We start from the raw sequence: 14,349 nt of genomic DNA, 5'->3' as shown, positions 1-14,349 counted from the left end.
CAAACCCGATCCCGACACCAATCCAACACATAACACGAATCTAAAATGATAAAAATTAGTTAAAAACAAGCACAATTCCACAACTGCACGTCACTGGACAGCCTACTTAGCGAACTAACAATCACAGGAAAGGCACATAACTAATGGTCTCATTAACTAGAGCTATGGATAGTGGTATTATTACTAAGGATTTGTTTACACCACTTATGGTGACAGAACCAACAATACCTACTTTTTATCTCCTCCCTAAAACACACAAAAATCTGAAGGTTCCACCAGGGCACCCGATTATCTCTGAGCGGGGGAACTATCTGAAGATTGAAGCTCAGCAGCCAGATTCATATTCAATATCCTGCTAGATGTATGCAAACACTGAATATATGAAATCTGGACTGCATTAATGCAATATTGAATATACTTGTAACAATTAAGGTACTTCATGTAAAAATTGACCAACTAACAAGAACCCACCAGCCAAGACAAGATGTATCTTTCTCTGGTAGGACCCTAAACCTAACATTTTTCAAACATGTCTTTCACAGGTCAAAAGTCCTACAAATATAAAAGGCAAGTAGAATCCAGAACTAATTAAAAACATCCCAATGGAATGTGCACTCAACATCTTTCAGGCGGATTCCACCTGGAACGCGCCTGAAAAAGGGTCTCAATAAATGTTAAAAATAGTGAACATATAGAATGCAATGACAAAATTTGCATATTTTCAGTCTTTAGTAACTTGCTATCTTATATAAAAAAAAATTAAAAAAAAGATAGCAGCAAAACCGCTGCAAAAACCACAAAGACGACAAAGAAATTGCTTCAAGAAAAATGCACGGTGGCTCAGTGGTTAGAACTATTGCAAAGTAGTGCTGGGGTCCACGGTTCAAATCCCACCAACTACAACATCTGCAAGGAGTTTGTATGTTCTCCCCGTGTTTGTGTGGGTTTCCACTGTATAATCTGGTTTCCTACCACACCTCAAAGACATACTGATAGGGAAATTTGATTGTGAGCCCCATTGGGGACAGCGATGAAAATATCTGTAAAGCGCTGCGGAATTTGATAGTGCTGTATAAGCAGTGCATAATAAATTAATACTCCATCTGTGTTTTCCTGGAGCATTGTTTGCTTCATGATGCAGGCATGTTGGCATAGGCTGATGGAAATAGTGTTCAATTAAATATGGAGACTCTCACCACCTCCAAAAACTGACTAGCACCTCTGAACAAAAAGCAAGTGTGAACAGCTGTCCTTAATCCATAACATAGAAACAAAAAATACAGCAGCACTGAGCAGATGTATTCTTTTGTTTGTATATTATGCAGTCATAGCAGCTGGTACATGTTCACACTTGCCTTATTCTAGAAACTTTTTTTGTGGATTTTAAATTCACCACATGCAAATTTATGCTGCAGATTTCAACACTGATTCCAAATGTTCCAATGGTATGTTCACACACAGTGAAACTGCTGCAGATTTTTGTTCACCAAAAACAAAAGTATATGCAGGAAAAACAGTGCGTCCAATATGCACATATTTGACACTTTTATGCGTTTTTAGGTGCCTTTTTTCCATTCATTTGAATGGATGAAAAATGCTGCAAAAATATTGAAAAAATTGACTTGCTGCTTTTCAGCAAAAGCAACAAAAAAGGAATGGATCCAGCACTTCTGATGGATAAAAGCAATAGCGTTTATTTGAGCATCCAAATATAAAAAGTATAACACCCTTAAAACAGGATATCCTGGGAAAATTTATCTCATCCTACACATTTCGAACAGATGTGTGTAGACAGTGCTTAGACATGCCATTAATAAGGACCATCCACACATTCTTTCGAAACACGTACGCAAGTGGTTTATTTTTCCAGCGTGTCCTGTTTTTAACGGTATTATATTTTTTTATATTTGTATGCTCAAATAAATGATTTTGTTTTAATTAGTTAGAGGTCAAAGTGATGGATCTTTTTCTTTTTTGTTCTCAACTGCCTTCTCCTTCTAACAGATTTCTATCTGTGCACTTTCCAAGGACTTTCCATATACCGAGAGGTGAGCTGAACATCTACATACCGTATGTTTTTTTTCCTTTTTTAGGCAAAAATAAGTGTGGGAAAAAAATCAGCGTGTGCATGAGACTTCAGAAACCTAAAGCAAATATTGTATGCAGAGGGTTCTGTGGTGGTTTCATATTGTATACAGGGGCTGTGTGGGAGTCTCATACTGTGTATAGAGGGCTTATACAGTAGATAGGAAGCTTTGTGCGGGTTTAAACTGTATATACAGTGGGAGAAATAAATATTTGATCCCTCTGGCAAACAAGACTTAATACTTAGTGCAAAACCCTTGTTGGCAAGCACAGCAGTCAGACTTTTTTTGCAGTTGATGATGAGATTTGCGCACATGTCTCATTCACTTTATGCAGTTAATAGCCCTCTGTGTCTGTACTGCTACATACTTAGGCAGTTAACTGGTTCATGCAGCTTTACATGAACACCCGAGCCTTACACTATGGCCGGTCCGAATAACTAAAGCAATTGTTACCATCCACCTCTCGTGTCTCCCCTTTTCCTCATAGTTTGTAAGCTTGCGAGCAGGGCCCTCATTCCTCCTGGTATCTGTTTTGAACTGTATTTCTGTTATGCTGTAATGTCTATTGTCTGTACAAGTCCCCTCTATAATTTGTAAAGCGCTGCAGAATATGTTGGCGCTATATAAATAAAAATTATTATTATTATTACATGTCAGGAGCAATTTTAGTCCACTTCTCTTTGCAGATCATCTCTAAATCATTAAGATTTCAAGGCTGTCACTTTGGATTTTCAACTCCCTCCATAAGTTTTCTATGGGATTAAGGTCTGGAGACTAGCTAGGCCACTCAATGACCTTAATGTGCTTCTTATTGTGCCACTCCTTTGTTGCTTTGGCTGTATGTTTTGGGTCATTATCTTGCTGGAAGACCCAGCCATGACCCAGTTTTAATATCCTGGCGGAGGGAAGGAGGTTGTCACTCAGGATTTTACGGTACATGACTCCATTCAGTCTCCCATTGATGTGGTGAAGTAGTCCTCCTGTGCCCTTAGAAGAGAAACATCCCCAAAACATAATGTTTCCACATTAGTGTCTATGTACAGGGATCTTCTAAGCTGGACTTCCACAGAAAAGTCTGGAAAACAAAGGATACTCTCTGCCCTCCAAGTGATATGTCCTGTTTCTCCTGTCTTTCCACTACAAACATAGGAGTGAGGACTTCTTTGCCGAAGGTATCCAGCGGTCATTTTTCAAAAAAGCCATCCGTTTTTTTCTACCTTCCACCTTTTCACGGCGGATTATCAGAATGGTCTCCTGCATATAGCCTACCTGGCCTGTTAGCGCGGCCAGTGTAGAATTACATTTGTTAACAAAATTTAAAACATCCATGAGAGATGGGGTTCCCCTAAGGGTTTTTCACCAATGGGCTCTACATTATTGTGTGCCTGGGAGTTTGATGCTGCCATTTACAGTGGCACCATCGCCTGGGCATTGGCAAGTTATGTTTACTTTTACCTTGATTCTCTGCATTCAGGGCGATATAGGTGTAACTAATGATTGGTGGTATGTGGTTTTGCAATCTGGGCACGCTATATGGGTCTAATGATTTGACATAATATTATGTATAACTAGTGTCCGGTCTTGAATATTCTGACTATCTGGACCTACTATATTCACCAGTCTCTGCTCTGTATAGCAAATATGATTGATACAATTTAGTCCTGCCTGCCCTGTTGGTGGTGCCACGGTAACTTTTTGGCTCATATGTACGCACCATTGGCTATCTTTTTATCAATACTTTTTAATGTAATCAATAAAGTTTTTTCTACTTATGTTCAAAAATACACTTTTGTTTATATGTCCCCGCCCCCCCGGAATATTGTTTATGAACTTAATTAAACGACTACCGTATATACTTATATTATAAATTTTTTTGTGAAATTGTGAATTCTAGAGCAAATTTTGTGTGAATTATCTGCAAATTAATGAAAAAAGGGATCTACCGCAATAAATGGCTGGTCCCACAGGCATATCCCAATATGCATATGTGTATCAATACTATAAATAATAAAAATACTATTTTACATCCACTCATCTGGAAAATAAATTGGAAAATACGGTACTCAATATTTTTAGTTTTAATTTTGTGGAGTTTCACAAAAGTTAAATGCCATATACAGCTCTTGTAAGTTATTCCAATATGACTGTTCACAAGCAGTATAGTCAGTGAAATTTCCCCTCAAAACTGAATTTAGCTGTTAAATCTAATCAAGCTTTGACAGATAAAATTCTTCATATACATTTTTAAAGATTCTTCTGAAAAACAGATATAGTTGACTAAAAGTTGTTGATTTTGCAGATTGAGTTTACATATTGGCAGTAGACATTAATCTACTTGAGTTACAGCCTACACAGATATGGAGCCAGTAACAATAGAAAAGACTGCATATGTCCAAGCTACAAAATAAAACAAAGTTCTAGAAAAAGAGGAGATTTAAGTAATCCCAGATGATTATGTAACTATAGGCAATGGGCATTACTAGTTAAATAAATTTAATGAGTAGAGCAATGGAACATTTACTTCTTGGACCTCAATCACTTCTTTATAGTCTTCATTAATGTTCAATATGGTTTCCATGCTTTGTATTAGCCGGATATAATCTGGCATTCTGTTAGGTGAGTCATATGTCCATTCCCTATTGTACATGCAGGATTGCCAAGGTATCCTTTGGAATGGAAGTCATTTTTCAGGCTCTATTTTCATATAGGGATTCAAGAGTTGCCAACTGAAGAAGTGTGGTAGACATTTCTTCATGCAAAAAAATAAATCTATATCTCTTAGGGCAGGATCATAGAAAGAAGTAGCGGACAATAATAAATCAGATAAGTGAAATAGGACCAAAATAAAAGACTAAAAATATATGTGTCCAAGTGAGACAGAAACCACTACTTAATGGATGAATAGCAGACCATTCGGTAAATTAATACAGTATAGAACCCTATGTATGGAAAACAATACCTATATACAAGATGGAAAGAAAAAAAATATATAATAAAAAATAAATAAAGAGAGAGAGAGAGAGAGAGAGAGAGAGAGAGAGAGAGAGAGATATTATAAAAAAATATATATAGAGACCAAAGGTATAATATAAAATTACTTTATTAAAATATATATATAATGGGCAATAAATGGTAACAACAATATGTGCCTGTAGCTGGAGGAACACATATACAAAATTTATATCAGCAAAAAATAGCAATAAAAAATGGACGTACAAGGAGGATAAGTAAATACAGGATTAAAATGCCATACAATGACTGGAGATAGAAACGCTCTGCATAGGTTATGCGGAATACAACAAAAAGTTCATATAGGTCATGTGTGTATAATAAATATATATGTAAAAAGGTGTAAAATAATATATATACAAAAATTGGACATGTGCTGTATATATTGTTATGTTTGCTAATGACAGGTGTTATGAAGGATATCCAGAAACACAGTGTGCTTAGCGATCAGAGCGCACACAGTGATCTGACAAATACTCAAAAATACAAGAACGAGCTCTGAGACGTGGAAACTCTGTAGACTGCACACCTGATCCTATCCTAAACACAACTAAAAGCGGCTGTGGATTGCGCCTAACAACTACCTAGGCAACTCGGCACAGCCTAAGAAACTAGCTAGCCTGAAGATAGAAAAATAGGCCTGACTTGCCCCAGAGAAATTCCCCAAAGGAAAAGGCAGCCCCCCACATATAATGACTGTGAGTAAGATGAAAAGACAAAACGTTGGGGTGAAATAGATTCAGCAAAGTGGGGCCCGATATTCTAGGACAGAGCGAGGACAGTAAAGCGAACTTTGCAGTCTACAAAAAACCCTAAAGCAAAACCACGCAAAGGGGGCAAAAAAAAACCCACCGTGCCGAACTAACGGCACGGCGGTACACCCTTTGCGTCTCAGAGCTTCCAGCAAAACAAAAGACAAGCTGGACAGAAAAAAAGCAACAAAAAAGCAAAAAGCACTTAGCTATACAGAGCAGCAGGTCACAGGAACAATCAGGAGAAGCTCAGATCCAACACTGAAACATTGACAAGGAGCAAGGATAGCAGCATCAGGCGGAGTTAAGTAATGAAGCAGTTAACGAGCTCACCAGAACACCTGAGGGAGGAAGCTCAGAAGCTGCAGTACCACTTGTGACCACAGGAGTGAATTCAGCCACAGAATTCACAACAGTACCCCCCCCTTGAGGAGGGGTCACCGAACCCTCACCAGAGCCCCCAGGCCGACCAGGATGAGCCGCATGAAAGGCACGAACAAGATCGGAAGCATGAACATCAGAGGCAAAAACCCAGGAATTATCTTCCTGAGCATAACCCTTCCATTTAACCAGATACTGGAGTTTCCGTCTAGAAACACGAGAATCCAAAATCTTCTCCACAATATACTCCAATTCCCCCTCCACCAAAACCGGGGCAGGAGGCTCAACAGATGGAACCATAGGTGCCACGTATCTCCGCAACAACGACCTATGGAATACATTATGTATGGAAAAGGAATCTGGGAGGGTCAAACGAAAAGACACAGGATTGAGAACCTCAGAAATCCTATACGGACCAATAAAACGAGGTTTAAATTTAGGAGAGGAAACCTTCATAGGAATATGACGAGAAGATAACCAAACCAGATCCCCAACACGAAGTCGGGGACCCACACGGCGTCTGCGATTAGCGAAAAGTTGAGCTTTCTCCTGGGACAAGATCAAATTGTCCACTACCTGAGTCCAGATCTGCTGCAACCTATCCACCACAGAATCCACACCAGGACAGTCCGAAGACTCAACCTGTCCTGAAGAGAAACGAGGATGGAACCCAGAATTGCAAAAAAATGGAGAAACCAAGGTAGCCGAGCTGGCCCGATTATTAAGGGCGAACTCAGCCAACGGCAAAAAGGACACCCAATCATCCTGGTCTGCAGAAACAAAACATCTCAGATATGTTTCCAAGGTCTGATTGGTTCGTTCGGTCTGGCCATTAGTCTGAGGATGGAAAGCCGAGGAAAAGGATAGGTCAATGCCCATCCTACCACAAAAGGCTCGCCAAAACCTTGAAACAAACTGGGAACCTCTGTCAGAAACAATATTCTCAGGAATGCCATGCAACCGAACCACATGCTGAAAGAACAAAGGTACCAAATCAGAGGAGGAAGGCAATTTAGCCAAGGGCACCAGATGGACCATTTTAGAAAAGCGATCACAGACCACCCAAATGACTGACATCTTTTGAGAAACGGGAAGGTCAGAAATGAAATCCATCGAAATATGTGTCCAAGGCCTCTTTGGGACCGGCAAGGGCAAAAGCAACCCACTGGCACGAGAACAGCAGGGCTTAGCCCTAGCACAAATCCCACAGGACTGCACAAAAGTACGTACATCCCGTGACAGAGATGGCCACCAGAAGGATCTAGCCACTAACTCTCTGGTACCAAAAATTCCAGGATGACCAGCCAACACCGAACAATGAAGTTCAGAGATAAGTTTATTAGTCCACCTATCAGGGACGAACAGTTTCTCTGCTGGACAACGATCAGGTTTATTCGCCTGAAATTTTTGCAGCACCCGCCGCAAATCAGGGGAGATGGCAGACACAATGACTCCTTCCTTGAGGATACCCGCTGGCTCAGATAAACCCGGAGAGTCGGGCACAAAACTCCTAGACAGAGCATCCGCCTTCACATTTTTAGAGCCCGGAAGGTACGAAATCACAAAGTCGAAGCGGGCAAAAAATAACGACCAACGGGCCTGTCTAGGATTCAAGCGCTTGGCAGACTCGAGATAAGTCAAGTTCTTATGATCAGTCAATACCACCACGCGATGCTTAGCTCCTTCAAGCCAATGACGCCACTCCTCGAATGCCCACTTCATGGCCAGCAACTCTCGATTGCCCACATCATAATTACGCTCAGCGGGCGAAAACTTCCTGGAAAAGAAAGCACATGGTTTCATCACTGAGCAATCAGAACCTCTCTGTGACAAAACCGCCCCTGCTCCAATCTCAGAAGCATCAACCTCGACCTGGAACGGAAGAGAAACATCTGGCTGACACAACACAGGGGCAGAACAAAAACGACGCTTCAACTCCTGAAAAGCTTCCACAGCAGCAGAAGACCAATTAACCAAATCAGCACCCTTCTTGGTCAAATCGGTCAATGGTTTGGCAATGCTAGAAAAATTACAGATGAAGCGACGATAAAAATTAGCAAAGCCCAGGAACTTTTGCAGACTTTTCAGAGATGTCGGCTGAATCCAATCCTGGATGGCTTGGACCTTAACTGGATCCATCTCGATAGTAGAAGGGGTAAAGATGAACCCCAAAAATGAAACTTTCTGCACACCGAAGAGACACTTTGATCCCTTCACAAACAAAGAGTTAGCACGCAGGACCTGAAAAACCATTCTGACCTGCTTCACATGAGACTCCCAATCATCTGAGAAGATCAAAATGTCATCCAAGTAAACAATCAGGAATTTATCCAGATACTCACGGAAGATGTCATGCATAAAAGACTGAAACACAGATGGAGCATTGGCAAGTCCGAACGGCATCACTAGATACTCAAAATGACCCTCGGGCGTATTGAATGCAGTTTTCCATTCATCTCCTTGCCTGATTCTCACCAGATTATACGCACCACGAAGATCTATCTTAGTGAACCAACTAGCCCCCTTAATCCGAGCAAACAAGTCAGATAACAATGGCAAGGGATACTGAAATTTAACAGTGATCTTATTAAGAAGGCGGTAATCAATACACGGTCTCAGCGAACCATCCTTCTTGGCTACAAAGAAGAACCCTGCTCCCAGTGGTGATGATGATGGGCGAATATGTCCCTTCTCCAGGTATTCCTTCACATAACTGCGCATAGCAGCGTGTTCGGGCACGGATAAATTAAATAATCGACCTTTAGGGAATTTACTACCAGGAATCAAATTGATAGCACAATCACAATCCCTATGCGGAGGTAGAGCATCGGACTTGGGCTCTTCAAATACATCCTGATAATCAGACAAGAACTCTGGGACCTCAGAAGGGGTGGATGACGAAATCGACAAAAATGGAACATCACCATGTACCCCCTGACAACCCCAGCTGGATACCGACATGGAATTCCAATCCAATACTGGATTATGGGTTTGTAGCCATGGCAACCCCAACACGACCACATCATGCAGATTATGCAACACCAGAAAGCGAATAACTTCCTGATGTGCAAGAGCCATGCACATGGTCAGCTGGGCCCAGTATTGAGGTTTATTCTTGGCCAAAGGTGTAGCATCAATTCCTCTCAATGGAATAGGACACCGTAAAGGCTCCAAGAAAAACCCACAACGTTTAGCATAATCCAAATCCATCAGATTCAGGGCAGCGCCCGAATCCACAAACGCCATGACAGAAAACGACGACAAAGAGCATATCAAGGTAATGGACAGAAGGAATTTGGACTGTACAGTACCAATGACGGCAGACCTAGCGGACCGCTTAGTGCGCTTAGGACAATCAGAAATAGCATGAGTGGAATCACCACAGTAGAAACACAGACCATTCAGACATCTGTATTCCTGCCGTTCAACTCTAGTCATAGTTCTATCGCACTGCATAGGCTCAGGTTTAACCTCAGGCAGTACCGCCAAATGGTGCACAGATTTACGCTCGCGCAAGCGTCGACCGATCTGAATGGCCAAAGACAAAGACTCATTCAAACCAGCAGGCATAGGAAATCCCACCATGACATCCTTAAGAGCCTCAGAGAGACCCTTTCTGAACAAAGCTGCCAGCGCAGATTCATTCCACTGAGTGAGTACTGACCATTTCCTAAATTTCTGACAATATACTTCTATATCATCCTGACCCTGGCACAAAGCCAGCAAATTTTTCTCAGCCTGATCCACTGAATTAGGCTCATCGTACAGCAATCCGAGCGCCAGGAAAAACGCATCGACACTACTCAATGCAGGGTCTCCTGGCGCAAGAGAAAATGCCCAGTCTTGAGGGTCGCCGCGCAAAAAAGAAATAATAATCAAAACCTGTTGAATAGGATTACCAGAAGAATGAGGTTTCAAGGCCAGAAATAGCTTACAATTATTTTTGAAACTTAGAAACTTAGTTCTATCTCCAAAAAACAAATCAGGAATAGGAATTCTTGGTTCTAACATAGATTTCTGATCAATAGTATCTTGAATTTTTTGTACATTTATAACGAGATTATCCATTGAAGAGCACAGACCCTGAATATCCATGTCCACACCTGTGTCCAGAATCACCCAAATGTCTAGGGGGAAAAAAAAAAAAGTGCACACAGAGCAGAAAAAAAAAAAAAAAATGATGTCAGAACTTTTTCTTTCCCTCTATTGAGAATCAATAGTTGGCTCCTTGTACTGTTATGTTTGCTAATGACAGGTGTTATGAAGGATATCCAGAAACACAGTGTGCTTAGCGATCAGAGGGCACACAGTGATCTGACAAATACCCAAAAATACAAGAACGAGCTCTGAGACGTGGAAACTCTGTAGACTGCACACCTGATCCTATCCTAAACACAACTAAAAGCGGCTGTGGATTGCGCCTAACAACTACCTAGGCAACTCGGCACAGCCTAAGAAACTAGCTAGCCTGAAGATAGAAAAATAGGCCTGACTTGCCCCAGAGAAATTCCCCAAAGGAAAAGGCAGCCCCCCACATATAATGACTGTGAGTAAGATGAAAAGACAAAACGTAGGGATGAAATAGATTCAGCAAAGTGGGGCCCGATATTCTAGGACAGAGCGAGGACAGTAAAGCGAACTTTGCAGTCTACAAAAAACCCTAAAGCAAAACCACGCAAAGGGGGCAAAAAAAACCCACCGTGCCGAACTAACGGCACGGCGGTACACCCTTTGCGTCTCAGAGCTTCCAGCAAAACAAAAGACAAGCTGGACAGAAAAAAAGCAACAAAAAAGCAAAAAGCACTTAGCTATACAGAGCAGCAGGTCACAGGAACAATCAGGAGAAGCTCAGATCCAACACTGAAACATTGACAAGGAGCAAGGATAGCAGCATCAGGCGGAGTTAAGTAATGAAGCAGTTAACGAGCTCACCAGAACACCTGAGGGAGGAAGCTCAGAAGCTGCAGTACCACTTGTGACCACAGGAGTGAATTCAGCCACAGAATTCACAACAATATATACAAACAACTAAATGTATGTGTAAAAATTAATATGTGTAAAATTGAGTGAAAAAATAAGTGTGCAACCTAATATGTGAGAACTGAGCTAAAATAACTCGTTAATATAAGGTGGGCTGTGCAAAAATGAAACCAAAGTGAGCTGTGCAAAATTTGTGCAGAAAAATATACAGCTCCTAAGAACCAATGTGAAATACACTGTCCATGTAAAAATTAAAAAAATTAAAAAAAAGGAAAATATATATATTTTTATATATATGAACGCAGTAGTAAAATATGAGCGCAGTAGCAAAATATATTGCACAGCCAACTATTTGTTGTAACCAAATGTGTGGGACCGGCAAACAAGCGTAAAGTGCAGTGTGCATGTATATCAGGTCAATGGCGGACATTAGTTTAATCCTGGCTCACTTATGCCTGGACTATTCCGAGAATGCTGTCACTCACCCAAGCAGTGAACTACTATTACATCCACAGTGGTGTGATACTAGTGCACTGCTCTGATGAATGACAGAAGTCCTGGATTAAGGCTAGTTTCACATTTGTGGTCGAGGGCTTTGTGGAGGACTGCGTAGTTCCTCTGTTAAGCCCCGCCCACTGCCGCGCCTCCTCCTTCAGCTCAGTCTACGTAGTCATGCGCCCTGCGTACCCCATCATTGGGTACGCAGGCCATGCGGATGCCTCCGCGTGCGTTGTTTTCACGCTGCTCCGACAGCGACAAAATGCAACATGTTGCGTTCGACGCAGGTCGGTGCAGCGTGAAAACGACACATGCGGAGGCATCCGCATACATCTGCATGGCTTGCGTACCCAATGTTAAAGATAGGGTACGCAGGACACATGCAGACGTAGGTGGAGCTGAAGCAAGAGGCGCGGCAGTGGACGGAGCTTAACGGAGGAACTACACAGTCCTCCGCAAAGCCCTCATCCTCAAACCAGCCTAATCCAGATGCAAGTGAGCCAGAATGAAGAATAATTTTTACACAAACTGCAGCAACCCTTATAATAAGGGTCTGAATAAAAATATTATTAGGAGGATGAGAAAGCGCTCCAAATAACACTATAGCCTAAATCCCGTTGACGTTTTGTTCACGGCTACTCCGATATTCCCAATCTTAGTTTTTTCTTATCAGTCTTAAGATTGTTTTTCCATGAAGGTTAGCAACATACCTGTTGTCCCTCTCAGGCACCTCCTTTATAGCTATCCTGACTTGGTTACTGAGGTCTCGTCCAGCATAAACCACTCCATGTGTACCTTTACCCAACACCACTCTGTCACCATTTTCATCATATTCATAATCAAACTATGAAAAAAAAAATCAGGTCATGTTACAATGCTTAATAATCTCATGTCATTCTGTTATATATGTGGTTGTCATCAGCACATACAATTCATGAAACAAACTACTTGCTCATCACCCCAAGAAAAAAATCTGCCCATAAAACAAAGATGTGTACATCATAAATTCTCGCTTTGGAAATAAGCTTGTATTTCATATCATGAAAACGCTTTTTTTTTTTTTACTGTACTGGGTTTTAATTCCAAACCATTTTATAAATCTGCTTGCTATTTATTAATAGGGATTAGAGACATTTCAGTCCACATCCACAACCAAAATACCCAGCCTTATAATATTACCATAGGCGCAAACAGTAGCTTGCTAAAAAGGCTGTCCAGGACTAAGACATTGATGATTATCCTTAAAATAGATACGGTATATATTCGAGTATAAGCCGACCCGAGTATGAGCCGAGGCACCTACTTTTACCACGGAAAACTGGGTAAGCTTACTGACTCGAGCATAAGCCGGGTACGCATTGTCCGCTCATCCCTGTCCTGCTCTGTGTGGCTCCCCCTGTCCTGGTATGAATGCCTCCCCATCCCTGTATGCATGCCTTCCCTGTCCCTGTATGCATGCCTCCCTCTTCCCTGTCCTGGTATGAATGCCTCCCCATCCCTGTCCCTGTCTGCACGCCTCCCCTGTCCATGTATGCATGCTTCCACTTCCCTGTCATGGTATGAATGCCTCCCCGTCCCTGCCCCTGTCTGCATGCCTCCCCTATTCCTTCCCTGTATGCATGCCTTCCCCGTTCAATCCCCGTCTGCATACCTCCCTTTTCCCTGCCCTGGTTCGAATGCCTCCCCATCCCTGTCTGCATGCCTCCCCTGTCCTTGTATGCATGCTTCCACTTCCCTGTCCTGGTATGAATGCCTCCCCCGTCCTGTATGCATGCCTCCCCCATTCCGTCCCTGTCTGCGTGCCTCAACGGTTCCGTCCCTGTATGCATGCCTCCTTATTCCCTATCCCTGTGTGCATGTTTCCTATTGAAAAAACAACAACAAAAAAAAAAAATCAAACTCACCTACCTTCGTGCCCTGCGTGAGGCACTGCATCTCGTTCTGGCCGCTGGCGCCTGCCTGCAGGTCTTCCTGTGCTCAGTGGTCACGTAGTACCGCTCATTAAGGGGATGAATATGCGCTCCACGACTATGGGAGTGGAGACGCATCCATATTCATCACCTTAATGAGTGGTACCACGTGACGGCTGAGCACAGGAAGAGCTGCAGGCAGGCGCCGGTGGCCGGAACGAGATGCAGTGCCAGGACCCGGGGCGCACAGATAGGTGAGTATAGGTGAGTATGATGTGTGCACCGGCTCCTGGCACCCACTGCCCACCTCCACTGCCAGCTTTCTGCACCGTGACTTGTGTATAAGCCGAGGGAAGGGCGTTTTCAGCACAAAAAAAATGTGCTGAAAAACGCTGCTTATACACGAGTATATACGCAATTGATATCAGATCGGTGGAGGTCCGAGACTCCATTTCCCTTCTACTCAGCTTTTTGCAGGTCACAAGGTGGCCAGAGGAAAAAAAAAAAATGTACTGAACTAGGATATAGAGTGTCCTAGTAAAGATAGAAGTGCACTAACTTCAAGAGAGTCTCCATCAAAATCCACTTCATCTGAATTTTTTCCATGTTCTTCTGTTATGGTATTCACCATATCAAAAAACCTGAAAAGACAAATAGATTGACGTCAGGTCAAAAATATTCAGTTTAGGTACTTTGACCTTTCTTTTATATTAGTCACCCAAAGAAAAAAAC

At 42.1% G+C, this 14,349-nt stretch overlaps 1 protein-coding gene across 2 annotated transcripts in view; it reads right to left on the bottom strand.

Moving 5' to 3' along the window:
• The window catches only part of MAP3K5 (mitogen-activated protein kinase kinase kinase 5), a 295,259-nt gene that overhangs the window by 66,478 nt on the left and 214,432 nt on the right, over positions 1–14,349 (bottom strand). For both annotated transcript variants that reach the window (XM_069725964.1, XM_069725965.1), the window contains exons 14-15: positions 14,177–14,258; positions 12,418–12,551 (exon numbers count right to left, since the gene is read on the bottom strand). In XM_069725964.1, coding sequence (XP_069582065.1) covers positions 12,418–12,551; positions 14,177–14,258 — 216 coding nt within the window. The remainder of the gene's footprint in view (positions 1–12,417; positions 12,552–14,176; positions 14,259–14,349) is intronic.

This window comes from Ranitomeya imitator, chromosome 5 (assembly GCF_032444005.1).
Source record: "Ranitomeya imitator isolate aRanImi1 chromosome 5, aRanImi1.pri, whole genome shotgun sequence".
Taxonomy (NCBI): Eukaryota; Metazoa; Chordata; class Amphibia; order Anura; family Dendrobatidae; genus Ranitomeya; species Ranitomeya imitator.
The sequence above is the reverse complement of the archived record's forward strand: the minus strand, read 5'-3'. Positions and strand labels throughout refer to the sequence as shown.